Here is a 17,806-nt window from a genome sequence, read left to right as displayed (position 1 = left end):
TAAGTCGAAAAATTGATTTTAATCATTCGAAATTGAAAGAAAGTAATATTTTAGTAGCAAAACTTGTAACCGATTTTTTCATCAACAATTTAGTTTCAATCACTGGGATCAGATTGTTAATTACTCAACTTTATGATTACAATTACATAGAGAAAGCAATTAAGTTTGAAATTAAATAGACAAAAAATGTACCAATCGGTAGATTAAACAGATTTTCTGGTCATTCATATTAATGAAATTGTTTCATTTCGGTGAATACTCTGATTAATTGATACATGAATATAATACAATTGATTGTGCTGATATCATATTAATACAATTATCATGATGAATAACTAGTACCAATCGAAAGTTGTTGTTGTTGGTATTTGAATTTCTGGTTCGAGAAGAGATTCATTCGATGTTGATTATTACAATTAAACACTATAAGAAAAATTACTCTCCACTTTTCCACCGATTATCGGTTGAGTAAAAGGAGATAACCAGGTTATGCTGAAACCTTTACCGAAAACATCACGAAAACCTTTTAGTGACCTTTTCCTCCAAGTTTTGTTTTCTCTTTCAATGATTCGATTCCAGTTTCGTTGTTGTAAATACTTTGAATTTGTACTCCAAACATGATAAAAGTAAATATAGCAAATAGTAGTGCTTCAAACATAAGGCAAACCAAGAGGACGATCGTCATTGGATTAGGATTAACATGACCAACTTGTTTAGGTCCACATTCTGATTCCAAAGAGAGAAAAAGAAATAATCAAATCAAAATTAATCATATGAAAAACGTTAGAAAAGGTTATCCTATTTTCTATATCATCATGATATTATCATGTAATCAAGGCTAAGCTGAGTGATAACTTACGTTTCCAATCGGATTCAATGCATTTAACAAAATGAACAACGACAAGGAATAAGGCATGACAAGAGATTAGAGCGATATAGAATGTGAATAGAACAAAAAACTTTTGATTATTTAATCCAACACAATTGTTGACCCAAGGACAATGATGATCCATCTTCCTGATACAACGTTGACAAACTGAACAGTGATGAGCTCGTTCGGGTTTTATGCTGCAACATTTTTGACATTTGTACAAGACTTGACCTTCACTGAGACCTTTTGTAAAATAAGAGAGAGAGAGAGAGAGTGGGATAAGACAGTGTTACTCTCGATGATTATTAATCCATGAAATAGACAATCTATCGTGCGAAAGGCACCTCATCAATTGTTATCTTTCACAATCAGATGAAATTTTCACCAACAGCTGATTTTTTTACCACCAATGATTGAGTTTTCAGTTAACGGAAAAGACTCTTTAATCACTTGAAGAGTAATCAATTTGGTTTTTAGGTAAAAAAAGTTCCACTCAAACTAATTAAGACTCTTGTAAATTGACATTGTAAATGAAAGAATTAGCTATTTGTAGGGAGTCTCATTATCGGTGGATTTATACTGTACTAAATTAAATTAAATCGATTGGAAATTTACCTAGTGACTCAATTGCTTCTTTTGTTGCTGTTCCTCTGGGAACAGCTCCTGGATCGGTGAACATAGTCCTCAGGTGACTAGAAACAGCAAGAAAGGCAAGAACTTGAAAGATAAATAAATTGAGAAATTTATAGTAACTCTCTTCTTCTGGTAACAGGATATATCTCATGACGACAAATTCACCAAATACTATTAATAACCAGGTAAAAAAAGAACAAATGATTCCACAGACATCGCGAACAAACCATAATCCACCGAAGCAGCGATTGTGTTTGTCGATCATTTTTCATCACCATAATAATCGAAAAGTGACCATAACAAAAAATAAAGAAAACAAGAGAAAAGAAAGTCAATTGTAAACAAAAACAGTCAAAAGACTTTAACTGAACATGTGGTCGATTAATGGAAAGTATTCTAAGTGCAAAGTGTCATCAAGTTTTCTCTTTTCATTTCATCGGATCGTCGCTTCATTTTCATCTCGATTTCATTTTCATTATTTCCATTGATTTTCCATTTCAATTGATTCAGTTCTCTATCTAATTATCATCTCTTGACTTCACCTCCTCAACTATTCAGTTAATTTGGTCAAAAAACTCATTCTAATTGGTTGGTTTTCTTTTGTTTACTTTTTGATTTCATCTGCAAATGGATTAATTCTTCAATTAATTTCTTGTTATCATTTGATTACTTTTCAGCTTTGATTATGTCGGTTGATGAAAAACCAGCGAATGATTTGGACAAAGCGATTCGATTACTTGAAGATATCGAAAAGGTCGGAGAAACAATTGTTAATGACAAAGAGATGATTGTGGATTTTGATCGGAGAAGGAACAAAAATCGGGAAGCTTTAAGGTTAGTTAATTGTTCCAATGATCTCATCTAATTCACTATTAATAGATACTGTAGATTAGAGTTAATTTGTCCACTTATTTGTCCACTTATTTGTCCACTTATTTGTCCACTTATTTGTCCACTTATTTGTCCACTAGGATGATACAAAAAAAGGACCAGAAAAAGGTTTGGCTCTGTTTCGGTAACATGTTTGTTCAAACACTTACAGAAAAAGGGAAACATATCATTGAAAAAGGTAAGTTGGTACTATTTTAATTATTGTTTCGACTATTTTTAATTGTTTCTGTTTCTTTGTTTCTTTTATTAGACCAAGTTCATCTGGATGAGACGATCAACGGACTTCGAGACTCAATTAAAGAGAGTTATGATGAACTGAGGCGATTGGAAAATAAACCTGTTGATGATTCGTTCAAATTGAAGCCAATCAATTCGAAAGAAGTCCAAGCTCTAAGTGACCTTTTACCGAAAGTCGTCTTATAATAACTAACTGAATTACTACTGAAACGATAATTTCAATGGCAAAAATGGTTTTGTTTTCGCTTTAATGTGGACAATATAATAATACATTATATTAACTGAGTGAATGATGGACATGTTAATTCAGAAGATTGAGACAATTTTCGAGAAATGAACATGTTGCAATTGATTAATGAATGGAAAGAGAGAGAGAGAAAAGAAAACCAAAATAATCAATCTGAGAATCACGAGGAAAATTGTTTGTGTTGGTTTTACTTTTTTCGACCTTTTCCCTTTTCTCCGCTACTACTACTTGCAACCGTGACTGAAGCAGCAACTGATCGGGTAGCGACCTTTTTATCAGCGGCAGCCTTTGTTTTGGCCTCTTCCTTTAATCGTTTTTCATCTTCCCTTTTTTTAGCGGCTTCTTCCCTCTGTTTTTTAATCACAGCTAATCGAGCCAAATCTTCACGAGCTTGTTCAGTTTTACCTTCCATTGTTAGTTTGGCATAATGTTCACGGGCTAATTGTTTCTCAAGCTCTTCACGTTCTCGTCTTGACAATTCAACCTTAGCATTTACCAGATTGTCCAACTCTTTCTTAGATGGTTTTTTAACAGCTCGATTTGGATTATTAACTTCAATCAAAGGTTCAACCGCCTTGTTAGCATCACCACTTCCATCGGCTTCTCCACTTCCACCTGCTCGAGCTACTACACCAGGGGCTTCTTCCTCCTCACTTGATGTCTCTTCTTCCTCCTCACTGTCATCTTCATCTTCAGAGCTACTCTCAATTTCACCTCGACGTTTTCTCCATTCCCTTTCCTTTTCTTCCTTTTCCTGTTTAGCAACCATATCTTGAGGATTGGTGAATTGACGACGGCCTCCCTTATGTGCTTTTCCTTTACCTTCAAATACCCAATGAAAAAGATAAAACAAATAAAGACAAAGAAAAACAGATGAAAATAAAGATCATTAACAGGTGAAAAAAGGTAAAACCATAAAAAAGAAACAAAAAAAGCAACATGGGAGAACAAAAAATTCATTAATTAAATACTCAGAGAGAGAGAGAGAAAGAGAAAAAATAAAATGAAAATATTACAAAGAAAGAACAAGACAATCACAATGGAAGAAAGAAAACTTACCCATGATTAACAATGACACTGAAAAAAATTTAATTTGATAAGTTTAAACAATTAAATGGATTAAATTAATTTATGGAAAAAAATGTCAGAGACAATAGATCAAAGAAATAGAAATAAATTAGAAAAATAAACAATTTTAGAAACAATAATAGAAATTGTACCAGAGATTCTCTAGCGGAGAAAATAAACAGAAGCAAAATCTCCAACCAGATGGCGCCTCAGACATTCTCAGGAAAGAGAAGCAAAAAGTGTCTACAACACCGGGGGTTCCCAAGTGGTCTCCCTCCCAAGTACTAACCCGGCCCGAAGCTGCTTAACTTCGGAGATCGGACGGGATCCGGTGCTTTCAGCTTGGTATGGTCGTAGACAAAAGTAATGTTACCAAATACTTATTTAAATGGCATTAAAAACGAACTAATTTCAACTCAGTTCTACTCGATTATCTGTCCTTCGATCATTATTATTACTCGAGAGGAATTTAAATTTAATTTCCAGTTAAAAGATTAATCACAATTTAGATTTACTTCTCGCAGTTGTTTAGGTTGATTTATTTGTTTGTTCAACTGAATATTAAATGATGGAAAAATGTTTAATTTTGATTAATTGAAATGAAAACAAACTTGAAAGTAATCAAGATCATCAGTTAATTTTAGAGATGGAAACTTGGAGTTTAATTGTTGATAAATATTTTATTGTTTACATGTTATGTTAATCAATCTCCTTTTTTTTATTGGCTGAATGTAAAAGCAATTAGTTAATTGTGGATTGTGGATTGAGTTGATTAAAGTGATATTTTGAGTTTTTGAATGAGGGAAAGTTTTCCAAGTTTCATTTGGATTGATAATGTTTACAATTTGATGATGATTTTGTTTTGACAATTTGAACAAGTGATTAATTAATTAGAATTAATTTTCTTTTCTTCGATTAAATTACAATTAATATATAATTCAACTTCTCATTTGGATGAAAAATGTTTTTGTAAGGGATAAGAAGTCGAGGATTAGGAAGAGGAGGAAAAGGAAGTGGAAGTTAAAGTAGGAAGAGGAAGTAGATCTCATCATACTTGCATCACTCCAATGGTCATGACCCGTCGAGACCGATAATCAATTTGTAACAATTTAAGGAGAATCAAATTAATCTCCAAAAACTGTAAATTGCTCGTTAATTGTTAATCTTTTCACTTTTCATTATTGAGATTACATGAGGTTATAAATTAATTGCTAATCACATTGATATTGAACATTAGCTGATTAATTGTTCTGATATTAACTGTTTGACTTTTAAAAGGTGGAAATAGCAATTAGATTATTACATTGATAATTAGGGTTAATTGTTAGTATAAAAAAAGGGATATTCATGATAGAGATAGAAACATGATTGGTTAGTTTTGGGAAATATAATCAAAAATTGCAATTAATTAATTAGTAGTTACAATTTGCTTTTTTTCATTGATTATTGCAAAACCTGCAATTGGCAAACTATTTGTTGGTGATTAACATGATTAATTTTAAATTGTCTTACTCACATTTGTTACCTGTTCAGATTGAATTAAAAATATACAATTTTAATGTTCCCCAATCAATTGATTGATCATCCTTAAGATGTAAAGCAATTAAACTAAAAACATTGACCACAATTTGATTGCTGAATCACAATTTTTTAAATATTGGAATCAGTTATTACTAAATTAATATTATTATCATTGTGATTAAATTAAATTAAACACTTATTATATAGTATGTTCAATGAATGATTAGAAAGTATCAAAGTTACTCAGATGATTAATTGTTTTGTAAAACTTGATTATCATTCATTTCAGGAGATTTCAATCAAACTTATACCACTGTTATTGTTAATCACTTTTCACCGTCAGGGTTATACCGCAATTGGTTAATAAATTGTTTACTAATTGAGGAATTTAAATTTTTGGACGTTTGTTAATTGTGACTTTTAAGTCCACAATATAACCGATGGTTCTTGACGATGTTCTTGAGTCTCACATTGGACCATGTTACTATTTAGATCGACGACAAATACACTTTCCGATGATGTTATTGCTCCGATTGATGATATTCTGGAAACGGCCATTGATCTATGTGATCTAAATTGTTAACAATTAAGAGTAAAGTTTTTAGAAAATATTGTTAGACCAATAATGTCATAGAAAGTATCAAAAAAATTGAATAGTTTATTTCGATTAGTTTAATTACCCTTTAGAAGGACGACCGATACCACTGATTAATTCAACTCTTCCATCAATTAGAGATAAATAGAGTAAATCTTCACGATTAATTGTTCCTGATGCTAGAAGAGCGTCATAGTTTCCATTCTTCCAAACGAAATCGCAATTTACGATTGAAAGAGTAGTTCGAACATCGTAGAGAAACTCTAGACCTGATTGGAGAAAATAATAAAATAATAAAGTTAATTGATTAGTTGAAAGAATCAATCATCGATTAATTAAGAAACTTACCACTTGATGTTACTTTTTGGACAATAATTGTTGTTGATACTGGACTAGTACTTGATGAATTGTGAAATATGTTGACCAAGAATTGATGATTTGGTGATATAAATGAATGATGAGCTTTGATGTGAGCATTATAACTTATTATTGAATCAGTTAATTGATCCAAAATTAATTGACCATTCAATTGATGAGTAACTGGAGTTTGACATTGTAATATGGTTAAACCATAATCAGTAAAAACAGCGTTAATTGGTTGACAATCAGCGAGATTAATTGTTTTTACATAGCGAAATTGTTCCATGTCAATTTTAATTAAAGTCCTTTCATCCCAATGGGTAACATATGCAAATCTATAGACAATAAATGAATAAGAAGATAAATTGATATAAAATTTGAGTTTTCTTAAAATCGTAAACAAACCAAATCAATTTACCTTGAATTGCCGTGTGAATTGTGTATTTCAACCGTTGATGGTTGAGGTATGAAAAGATTATAAACTAAATCAAAATGACCATCAATCGGTTGAAGGTGGATAACATTATGATTTCGGCCTGATTGGGTTATTCGGATTATTTGGACAGTTTTCCTATTGTGTCGTTGTTGATCTCGAGAGATTGAATCCCAGCCAAAGTTTTCAGGTTCAGAATTTTCACCATTAGAATTAATAATTTTACCCCCGAGTAAATCGTCTGAATAAAAACCAAATAGAAAATCAAATATCAATATAATCGTGAAATAATAATAATAATAATAATTTTTACCTGTTCCAGAATTAAGAATCCAAATGCGATCTTCAACTTCTCCTCGAACCAGCCAAAGATGATTAGGTCTTGGGTCAGTTCCAATAACATGGACAACGTTTAATTGTTGCGTATGGAAAACAATGATACGATTAAGATCTGGTTGACCAATATAAACCTTTGAATTGGAAATTATCGCATTTTCAGACCAAGAACAAGGGTCACCCCGAAGAGCCTGAGATCCACACAAAGGTAATCCATTAAGGGGAATAGTATCTCGAGCATCCATTTCATGAAGTAAACCTGAACATCCTTCGGTGAAAACACTCACTCCACTGCTATGGAAAACCCAAAGTTTTTGTTTATATTTAACAGCGGGTGAAGGGCCAACAGGTTCATCCTAGAAAATTAAATTAGAGCAAAGAAAAGTCAAATTTAAAGAATACATATTACATGAGATATCACATTTAAACAATAATCTTATTAAAATTTGAATGATAAATGATTCTAAGGTGAAAATAATTATATATATATTTTCCATGTAAATATATTATTATGATTGAATATTCAAAGATGAAGGGATAATATTAATACTTATATATTATCACCATGATCTACATCTAAATGATGATGATTATTATTTGACTAATGATATTTTCCGTTATTAACATATTATAATCTATTGGAAATGTTCATCTCATTAAATATTACAATCTCTATGTAATATCCATGGTGTATATTACATGTAGATGATGATATGTAATAGTTATTTTAATAATACATGGGTGATAATGATGATGATAATTTCATCAATTCTGTCAGAATTATTTTTCTCTCTCTTCGTTATAATTTATTCATTTATAAATCAAAGGCTGAACGATAGTAGAAATAGTTCTGGAAGTGTTTATGAATATCATTACAGAATCTATTCTTTTTTTTGTTCATTTCTCAGCTATTATTATTATCATCTTTTTGATTCAGCTTCATCATTAATCTTTTCTTGTGAGAGTTTATTATTATTCAAGAATTTCAATTTCAATAAAACGAGAAAGATAGGGAAAAATCAATTCTTTGAGAGATGAATGAAAACTGGACATTTTACCTGAACGAGAAGTGAACTTATATCTTGACCAAGAGCGGCATCACCTCGATTGGTAACTCGGCAAGAATAAGCCCCAGTATCTGATCGTACTAATTGGGACATAGTTAATCGTGTTCGATTTTGTGTTAAACTGGTTCGTTCATTGGGCTCCATTATTTCATTATTTTTGTACCAAGAAATTTCCAATTCCTCGTCTAAGCTTTCATATTGACAATCGATTGATGATTTACCACCTACTGCAGACCATTGGAAGTGTGGAGTTACTTCAACAATCGGTGGAACTGATTAACAATTAGATCAAAAGGAAAGAGGAGGGAAAATTAGTACTTAGTATTTCGAGTAGTTAAAATCGTTCTCATTATATACAGAAGTCGATTATCATCAACAATATAATCATATCAATGGAATATTGTATTTCGAAAGCATTAACATGCAGAGAGAGAGAGAGAGAGAGAGAGAGAGAGAGAGAGATGAAAGAAAATATATAAATGCGGAAATGATGATAATGATAAAGAAAAGTGATCAAGTTAATAATGAGAATCAGGTGAATTAAGGTAAGGAAATGGACGAATTGAGAATCAGTTAAAAACAATGAGAAGATGATAAATGTAAAGGCTTACCAATTACATGGAGAATATGGATTTGCTTGATAATGGGATTGTTTTCAGCAGAACAAGTATAATTCCCGGATAATGGAACCTGGACATTGGTCAGATATAACGAACCATCGCTGAAAACCTATAAGAATATACGGAAAGAGGATGAGAGAGAAAAAGAAAGACTCAATTAGCTAATATAAAATAAGAGAATAACATTAATATAAGATGAACATTGGAATAGATATAATATCTTATTTATTTTTTTCTTCTCTTTATCATCTTTATCTTCTTTCAGATATTGAGAAAAAGAGCAATTTCCTTCTCGAATTGTTCAACGTGACACTTGGACAATTTGGTTGTTGGTTAACAATTTGACAAGAAATCAAAGTTAACGGTGATAAAGGTTAAGCTTCAATGAGTTTTCCTTTTATTATCTCAACATTTTGAATTCGCATCTTTCGTAGCATCTTCATCTCTTTATTTCTGCAACTCTCTCTCTCTCTCTCTCTCTTCCAATTAAATTGACCAAAGAAGATGAAGAAAAAAAAATTACATGATATTTATATAGAATCATCATTATTATCTCTCATGTTGATTCGTTTTTTTGTCTCTGTCTTCTACTCTTTCTTTTGGACCATCAAAACTCACGGTTCGTTTAATTTTGATGCTTTTTTCGATTGATAATCTTATTAACTGGACAATGGTCATCATCATCTTCATCACACTTTTATATAATATTATCACATTAGCGTTAAATAATATTATCTAATTTGTTCCAATGAAAATACAATAGGAAATGTTAATGTTATTTCCTAAGCAATTGAATGATTTAACCTAAATTTTCATTAGCTAATCAATCTATTACATGAATACAATCAATAGTTAACAATCCGGATTAATTAGTTTTCTATCTAATCAACTTTTGGACAGGTACAATATACAATTTAATCACTTTCTCCTATTTATTGTGTTGTTACAATGATGTAAACAACAATAATGAATTATAAACCATTTTAATTGTGATGAAGATTGATTAACTAGCCAATGGAGGTGGTATAATTGTATTATAATGTTCAACCGTTATAAATTGTAATACACATGTAGTGTATTTATATTAATGATAATAATTTGATACCTTGACATTTGCCAGGGATAAAGTATTTAGATCAACATTGTGTCGATGCCATTTGATTACAGGTTGCTGAGGATTACCAACAATATCACATCGGATTTCAACATTATCTCCCATATGAGCCTGAATTGTATTAACTGCCAATGATTGGTCCAAAGTAACCATTGTAATTGCTGTGGATATAAGATGAGAAAATAATACATTAATAATATGAAACGATATATATTCATGAGAATCAGAAATAGACACTAAATGGATACACCACAAAGAGAAAGCCATGTTGGAGTTATAGTTATTGCATGATAATCGTAATAATAATGATAAAAATGTAATCTAATTTCCGGAATTAGATTTAATGTTACTCATTAACTGATTTCCTCTCACTTTCACAAATAATTAACCCGTTGTTGGAATATGTATGAAAATTGGTTAAAACAACAGTTAACTATTACCATGTGAGTGATGGTAAATTGTTAATATGATAAAAATCAAGGCTGATTTTTGAAACAAGATAACATTTTCTGTATATGGATGTGGATGTGTTAATTATGGATAAAGAGATAGAGTTGGTGAGAATGTGAGAGAGAAAATGTTTTTAGTGAGAATATAATTTAACACAATGGGTTAATGATGTTCATCAGATTTTGGCTTCTCCATTTTCACGGTTTAAGTAACACACATTAGCAAATTTCCATGTATTTACACACAATTTGATTACGTTCATGTAACTTACTGAATAAATTGTTGAATGCTGTTTGAAATTCATTAAAGTCAAGAAAATCATCTTGGTTTTTATCCTCATGTTGTAGTAGATCAGTTAGGATACAAGGTGAGTTATCACCGGGCTGTCAAGACAAGAAGCAAAAAAGAAGAAGAGAATAGAAAAAAAAAATTATTTTTAGAAAAACTCATATTAATAACAGACGAACAGATTATCAAGGTACAGAACAATTAAGGTAAGAAAACAATTATAATTGTTATATGAATATGTTAATATATTACTTACCCGATAGAAAGCAGATTTACGCCATAGTTCATTAATATTAATGGAACCATCATTATTTTCATCTAGTTGAGTAAACAAAAGTGAGGCATCATTTCCAGCTATTAAAAAGAAGAGAATGAAAAAGAAGAGAAAACCAATTAGCAAATTGAACAATTAATCAACAATAATCAATGAAAATTGAAAACAAAACCAATTTAGAGATACAATTAGTTGTGAAAATAAAAGAGAAACTCAAACAATTAACTAATTATCATCTTCCCTCCAAAAGGTAAACAAATCATTTCAACTCTTTTCTAATATTGACCCAACCCCTTTTTCCACTTTTGGAGCGATTTTCAATTTGCAATCGAAATTTAAACTTTTTCATTTTCGATTGGAATCGAATTTTTTTTTTGCTAATTTCCAACGGTTAATATAAGAAGGAGAAAATAAAGATACGAAAATATTAGTTTAATCAAAATGAAATAAATCCAAGTGAAAAAAAGGAAGAAAATATATTCACCGGAATCTTTTCTTTTTCTATCCTTTTTTTTCCTCATCATTTCCTTTTCCTTTTTTCCACCAACCGCCAACATCATCTACTCTTCTTCCTCTCTTACAACGATTTTTCACTCTCTCACTCTCTTTCTCTCTTACAGAAAACACAATAATAATAATAATAATAATACAATAACATTGAACAAGGAAATATATGAAACTGGGAATTCAAAGTTATCCAATAAATGGAATCATTTATCATGATGAAACTTTTTTTCTTCAACAAAATCATGATGATATTTTTGTTGCTTGAAAAAAAAAGATGATAATAATTCAGAAGGATGAAGATAATGAAGATGATAAAAAACTTAATCATCTTCAATCCATTGACCTTAATATTTACAACCACAAATTGTGAAACCAGAAAAGTTAAATAATCATAATGATTATTGATGATAATCAAAAAAATCGATTTTTTTTCTATTGCTAATCATTTGTGTTCATTTTCAATTTAAATTAACATCATAATGATCAGATTTAGTTCATTTTCTCAAATATAAATCATTTAAATTGTTGACAATTTATCATCAATGGTTTTCTCAAATCAAACAATTTAAATTTTACCAAATCAAATATCAAAAAGGATCAAAGTTTTTTTCATTGTTTACATTTGGTTTTTCATTTGAAATTAATTGTTGATTGTTAGTAACTCATTTTACTGATTAGTTTAAATACCAAATTGCTAATTGATCGATTAAGGTTAATCATTGTATTTACTAATTGATTTTAATCATGTTGTTGATTCTGTTTTACTTCAATCAACTTGTTTGACTATCGATTGGTTTGTAATTAAACTGAATTGTAAATTAGTTTAGGTTGGTGATTAGTTGAACAATCAATAAACAAGTGATCACATTTGATGCTAATTTGATATCACAATTAAGTTGCAACTCAATTTATTGATTGTATCGTCAGTCTAATTGTCACTTTGACATCATCTTAATGTACAATTACAATCAATTAATCCTTAATTGTAATCAAGATGATAATTGTCAATGAGTCCATCAATTTTTCTTAATCAAGTTTACCAATCAAACGTAAATGACACAACAATTAAACAATCAATGAATCAATTTCATTAATAGCTTATTTTAATTACTACTCGATCATATTGATTATTTAAATGATAATCATTAGGATGATAATCAAATTGTTTGAATGAAATGTTAATATTTGGATAAAAAAAGCTCAAGTGATTTAAATTGTTTCCACTATTGAATTTGAATATATTGAATTTCATCATTTTCTTTTTGATTGTTCCATTGAATATTCAAATTGAATTGTTCTGAAATTTTGTATCAAAACTAACAATTGAATGAGAATTCAAGAATCCCAATTGTCAATTCAATCATCACCTTAATCATAATCATAACAATCAAATTTAGATCATAAATCAAGCCAAGAGAAAGGTAAAGATTTCATTTTATTTACTTGATGATAATCAAAATAAACTTAAATTCAGTTTCATGTGAAAAGTTTGAAAAGTCAACAATCAATATTTTGATTAGTCAATAAAAAAAGAAATGAGCAATTTAAATGTTACGATAGTTTCGAGCTGAAAGCAATTAAATAAATCAAATCTCAACGAAAATAATTACCATACATATTGTATGAGAAAATGTTTCAGATTTAATCACTTTTTTTTTCAAAAAGGTTCAAGTAGTTAATCAAAAACAATTTTGATTGTTAACAACTGATTGTTACTATTTTAACCTAATGTTATAATCGTTGATGATGTTGAAAATTTGATCGTGATTATGATGATTATGAATCAATTTATTGAACAGAAACTTTTACTTTGTCTCATGTAATTTTCAATAGGATGATGATTGTCAACTTCAATGTAATGATATCTTTTCATGATCAAGTCTCAACTTTGAAGATGATAAAGATGATGAAGATGATGATCATCATCATTGTTAGAGTAGGTTAAGAGCTACTCTAAGGTAACACTTTGAGTGAACTGAGAGTATCTGTCAAGCTGAACATCAAAATCAATTTGTGTTTATTTAAGTTGATTGTGTCTTCTCGCAATCATTAGTCTCTACTAATAGTTGACAACAATCAGTAGATTGAAAAATTAATAAAGACAATTCAAAGTTCCTTCCAGAGTATGAAAAAAAAAACTCCAACAGTTTAACTGGTTGATTGGGATTCCAAAAATTTATCATTAAGATAATGAAGAAAAGGAAAAAATGTCTGAATAATTCATGTAGATGATTATTGAACATTTCAATTGTTGATTAACTTTTCTGAAGAAGGTTCTGAAGATTCTGAGGATTTCCAAAGTTCAGGTAACCTTAGATAACCTTGGAAAATGATATTCGATAAACATGAACATGAAGATGTTTCCTTGTCTCTCTCAGTCTCTCTATCCAATATCAGGGAATATGAAGTAAATAAATTACATCTATCACCAAACTGATGATATGAAGATCCCCATGTACTATTACATAATCATCTTGAAATCCAAGTAACTAAATGCTGATGAAAAATGAGAAAATGATGGTTATGATTGTCGTTAATGATCACAAGGTAATGTTACATATACGAGGAAAAGAGTTGATGAAAAATATATCCCATCCTATTAATAGTATAACTTTTAACCATCAATATCGATCCATCATCATCTTTAAAAAAAGGTTATCCTTATAATCAGTGTTGATCATCACCATCAGTTTTCAATGTTTGCTTTGTTTCAAATCTAATGTTGAAGTGAAAGAAACAAAAAAAACATGGTGGACAAAAATAACGGTAAACTTTAAGTGACCATGACCAATACAAATTAACAATTACCTTGTTAGAGATTTTTGTTTCCCTGTTTGTACAGTTATACAAGTTATCTCTGATTGTTAGGGTTCCACTGATGGTGATGATGAGAGTAATTTTCAAGAGAATCAGTTGAACAAATCGGACACAAGGTAAGTAAAAAAAACGATGATAAGCTTGACCATAACAGAGAGAAAGAAAAATATAAAGAGACCAGAAAATCGTAAAGGCAACATCGCCAAGAGAGAGAGAGAGAGAGAGAGAGAGAGAGAGGAAAAAGACAACAATTCCTTAGAGTTGGAATCATATATAATCAAATTATCATCTTTATCGTGGTCATCAGGTTGTGGTCAAGGAGTCAAAGAAAAAACAATAAGATGGCAAATAATCAGAATCAATGGAAGAACAGAAATCACAAAGAGAAACTGTAATTCCAATGGTTATTGTTTGTTATCTTTTTGCTTTCTCATCTTAAATTCTGTGACATAACCTGAGATTTAATTGTAACAAAATGAAGAGAACAGTTAAATCAATTGTTATCGAAATAATTTTTATACAATAACAATAAAACCGATGATTAAGACAAAATGACCAACACCAATTAGAACGAAGTGAAAATGTTGAATAGCACTTGGAACGAAATCAAAGAAAATAATAGGAAAATTGGACTGTTCTAATTGTCCGAACATTTTAATTAGTAAATTGTTGTGATTAATTTTAGATGTTTTCCCTTTCACTATGATTTCGTATGATTGTGAACATTTCGTGATTTCCTTAAGGACAAAAGTAAGTTTATTGTCACCGAATTTGCATATTCTTGTCAGCATTTCTATTCAAATTTTGTCACCTCTGTGAATATCTCTGTTTATTACTTTATATGAGTTTCTTTCATTGAGAAAATCATCTGACGATATAACTGTAAAAATAGTGTTATGATTGATTGATCACTAAGAGTTTTCTTGTGGTGGTTTCCTGAAAGGTTGTTCATTGGTCATGGTGATGATTGTTAAGATAAAAGGTAAGGAGAAAAAGTCATAATAATATTTCATCAAGAATATTTTTCTTTCCCTAATGTTTTCTTCTTGGACTTGTTTTTTTCCTCTCTATTTCGGTGATTCATTGGCTACTGGACACTGGTCACAATAACAGAAATAATGGATTAACATGTAGGCTTGATTATCGTAACAAATTCGTAACTCTAGCAAGTTAGAATGATACATATCTATGGATCAGAACTTTTCTCTTATTTTTTCATCTTCTTTCCATTCAATCATCTACTATATATTTCACATTCTTTGCATAGAGATAAACATATTCTTTATCATGGAAAGAGATTGGATATGAATTCATGGAAAACTGATAGAAATCATCATTAATCATAAGATTATCAAAGATTTTCTTCACTCACAATGGACATCGAGATGAGTAAAATGTAATAACCATAAGTATTGCAATATAAAGTTGAATATTCTGATGCTGAGGAAAAATTACTCAATAACTGAATATATGAGAAACGATGTATTATCATGAATGATTGTTCATCTGATCATTTATTGGAAAAAGCAAATCAACAATGTAACCCTTTTTTTATGGCTACAGTGTACATCTCATCAACAACTTGATCATTATCATGAATACAAAAAGTTCTGGTTGACCTGTTTTTTTATCATTCTCAACTGTTAACGTTTTGATTCATTGGATTATCATCAATGAAGTTCACTGTTACTTTTCCCCTTTTATTTTTCTCTTGCAATCATCTCAGTCACTCACTTACTTTCCATCCTCATCCCTTCAAGTCAAAGAATGTCATTTGCATGGAGAGAATCAAGAATTTCAAGAGCATGCAAGTAAATCTGAACAAGGAAGAGGATAAAAAGTTGAAGAACCAGAGGAGGAATGATGATGATGAAAAAGAAGACAAATCCAAAGAGAAATGATGTTGATTGTACTTTGAAGCATAAACACATATTCACTTCACTAATGATTCTTATATTTCATGAGAATATTCAAAGAACACTCTTATCAGCATGGAAAATTCTGCTCAGAGATACACTGAATTCTTATCGGAATCAATTGAACGGAAGATGACACAAGCAAAGAAAACAAGGAATTCAAGTAAATTATGGTTGACAATTTAATCCAGTTTTTCAGTTCAATTTAAATTGACAACTAAATTGAATCAGTGTCTCAACAACAAGTAAGTCAATCATAATATTAACCTTACAACATTGATTTCAATTAGTAATCAAATATTCAATGATGATCAATGATGATCAGTGAGCCTTAATTGCTGCAATTACATAAGGTTATCGACACCCAACTGATTGAATATTTAAAGACAATTAACTAATTTGAATATTAACTATTGGAAAACTAAATGGAGTGAAAATTATTTGATTTGAAAACAAAATCCCCTGAAACAAATTAAGTTTATCATCACAATAATCTGATTATTATTGAATTTGACAGGTTTTTGTATGGAAATAAATTAAATTCAGTTAATAATTATATTATCATTTTCCTGGTTATTATGAATGAATAATAGTCGAAATGATTAAATTAAATTAACAGAGGAAAAAATAACAGAATCAACTTTTTTTTTATTATCCATTATGATTACTTTTCAATGAGATCTTTTTTTCTCATCATTCTGAAATTATCATGAAAAGATTCAGAGTAATCATGATGAAAGAAAAATAATTTAATCCATTAATATTAACCATCTTCTTCTTGATTCTATTGATTAACTAACTAGAATTTCAATTATCTATTCTTACCTTAGTTGTTATTAATTGAATGTTTGTCAATTGGAATTACTTTTGATTTCTGTTGACTCATTTAATTGTGATTATGATCATTATTGTGTCACAATTTACTGATTACAATGTTTTCGTGTCAATCAATTGTTTGACAGTTTTCATGATTAAATTGTAAAATTTATTGATTGAATTTGTATTGTCAACTCTTGATTGCTCAGTTATAATTACATTTGATTCTGATTGTTTTCAACACTGTCAACACTGATTTAGTTTGCTATTTATAACAATCAAACAATATTTATGTAAATCAGTTGATAATTCAATAGTTTTTTTTTCACTCAAATGATTAAATTAAATTATAAAATCGTAACAAACTATCAACTCAATTTAATGATAATAAATTGTTGGCCTTAATTTGTACAATATTGATTATAATTTAAACTTGAATCAATTTCATTTAGCAAATTAATTAATTGAATTGAGTTATTTAATTGTTGCTTGATAATTTAATTTGTTGGTGGATTGTTGATTGTACCCTTGTTCATAATATCTCAACAATTAAGCTCTTGTTTGTTAAGTTCAATTGTCACTTGATTACAATTAACAATTTTATCAACATGATGAATGATATTCAATTGAATTAATAACCAAAAATAATCATTGAATTAAAGGTGATCATTAATCAATTTGATTACAATTGACTTTAAATCATGATGATGATAATTTAATCCGATAACCATGAAACTCAATCTAA

The 17,806-nt window shown here is 29.6% G+C and overlaps 3 protein-coding genes and 1 non-coding gene across 4 annotated transcripts; 1 reads left to right on the top strand and 3 right to left on the bottom strand.

The window, feature by feature from the left end:
- Positions 1-99: 99 nt before the first annotated feature.
- LOC128392182 (palmitoyltransferase ZDHHC3-like) lies at positions 100-1,873 on the bottom strand. Its single transcript, XM_053352166.1, is given in 4 exon segments — positions 100-550; positions 553-726; positions 860-1,114; positions 1,487-1,873. Coding segments are annotated over 4 exon segments (846 nt in total). The 5' UTR covers positions 1,770-1,873; the 3' UTR covers positions 100-416.
- Positions 1,869-2,922, top strand: LOC128392191 (p53 and DNA damage-regulated protein 1-like). The gene is made up of 4 exons (XM_053352175.1): positions 1,869-2,092; positions 2,182-2,338; positions 2,476-2,573; positions 2,646-2,922. The coding sequence occupies exons 2-4, from the start codon at positions 2,190-2,192 to the stop codon at positions 2,816-2,818; spliced, it is 420 nt and encodes a 139-aa protein (XP_053208150.1). The 5' UTR covers positions 1,869-2,092; positions 2,182-2,189; the 3' UTR covers positions 2,819-2,922.
- LOC128392187 (28 kDa heat- and acid-stable phosphoprotein-like) lies at positions 2,849-4,086 on the bottom strand. Its single transcript, XM_053352170.1, has 2 exons — positions 3,939-4,086; positions 2,849-3,701 (listed from the first exon to the last, which is right to left on the bottom strand). Exons 1-2 carry the CDS (start codon positions 3,940-3,942, stop codon positions 3,067-3,069), a joined length of 639 nt encoding a protein of 212 aa, XP_053208145.1. The 5' UTR covers positions 3,943-4,086; the 3' UTR covers positions 2,849-3,066.
- Positions 4,087-4,187: 101 nt separating this feature from the next.
- On the bottom strand, positions 4,188-4,306 carry LOC128392758 (5S ribosomal RNA). Its single transcript, XR_008326034.1, has one exon. It is a non-coding gene; the product is annotated as a 5S ribosomal RNA (ribosomal RNA).
- Between the last annotated feature and the right edge of the window lie 13,500 nt (positions 4,307-17,806).

The sequence above is a fragment of the Panonychus citri genome, unplaced genomic scaffold (genome assembly GCF_014898815.1).
Source record: "Panonychus citri isolate SS breed McGregor unplaced genomic scaffold, ASM1489881v1 Contig00136, whole genome shotgun sequence".
Lineage (NCBI taxonomy): Eukaryota > Metazoa > Arthropoda > Arachnida > Trombidiformes > Tetranychidae > Panonychus > Panonychus citri.
Note: the sequence above shows the minus strand (reverse complement) of the source record. Positions and strands in the feature narration are given on the sequence as shown.

Bases quoted from the DNA above. Each gene is read 5' to 3' on its own strand.
- LOC128392191 (XM_053352175.1), top strand. From the start codon at position 2,190: ATGTCGGTTGATGAAAAACCAGCGAATGATTTGGACAAAGCGATTCGA. The intron at 2,339-2,475 runs GTTAGTTAATTG...TTTGTCCACTAG, and splicing joins AAAAATCGGGAAGCTTTAAG to GATGATACAAAAAAAGGACC. The intron at 2,574-2,645 runs GTAAGTTGGTAC...TTCTTTTATTAG, and splicing joins GAAACATATCATTGAAAAAG to ACCAAGTTCATCTGGATGAG.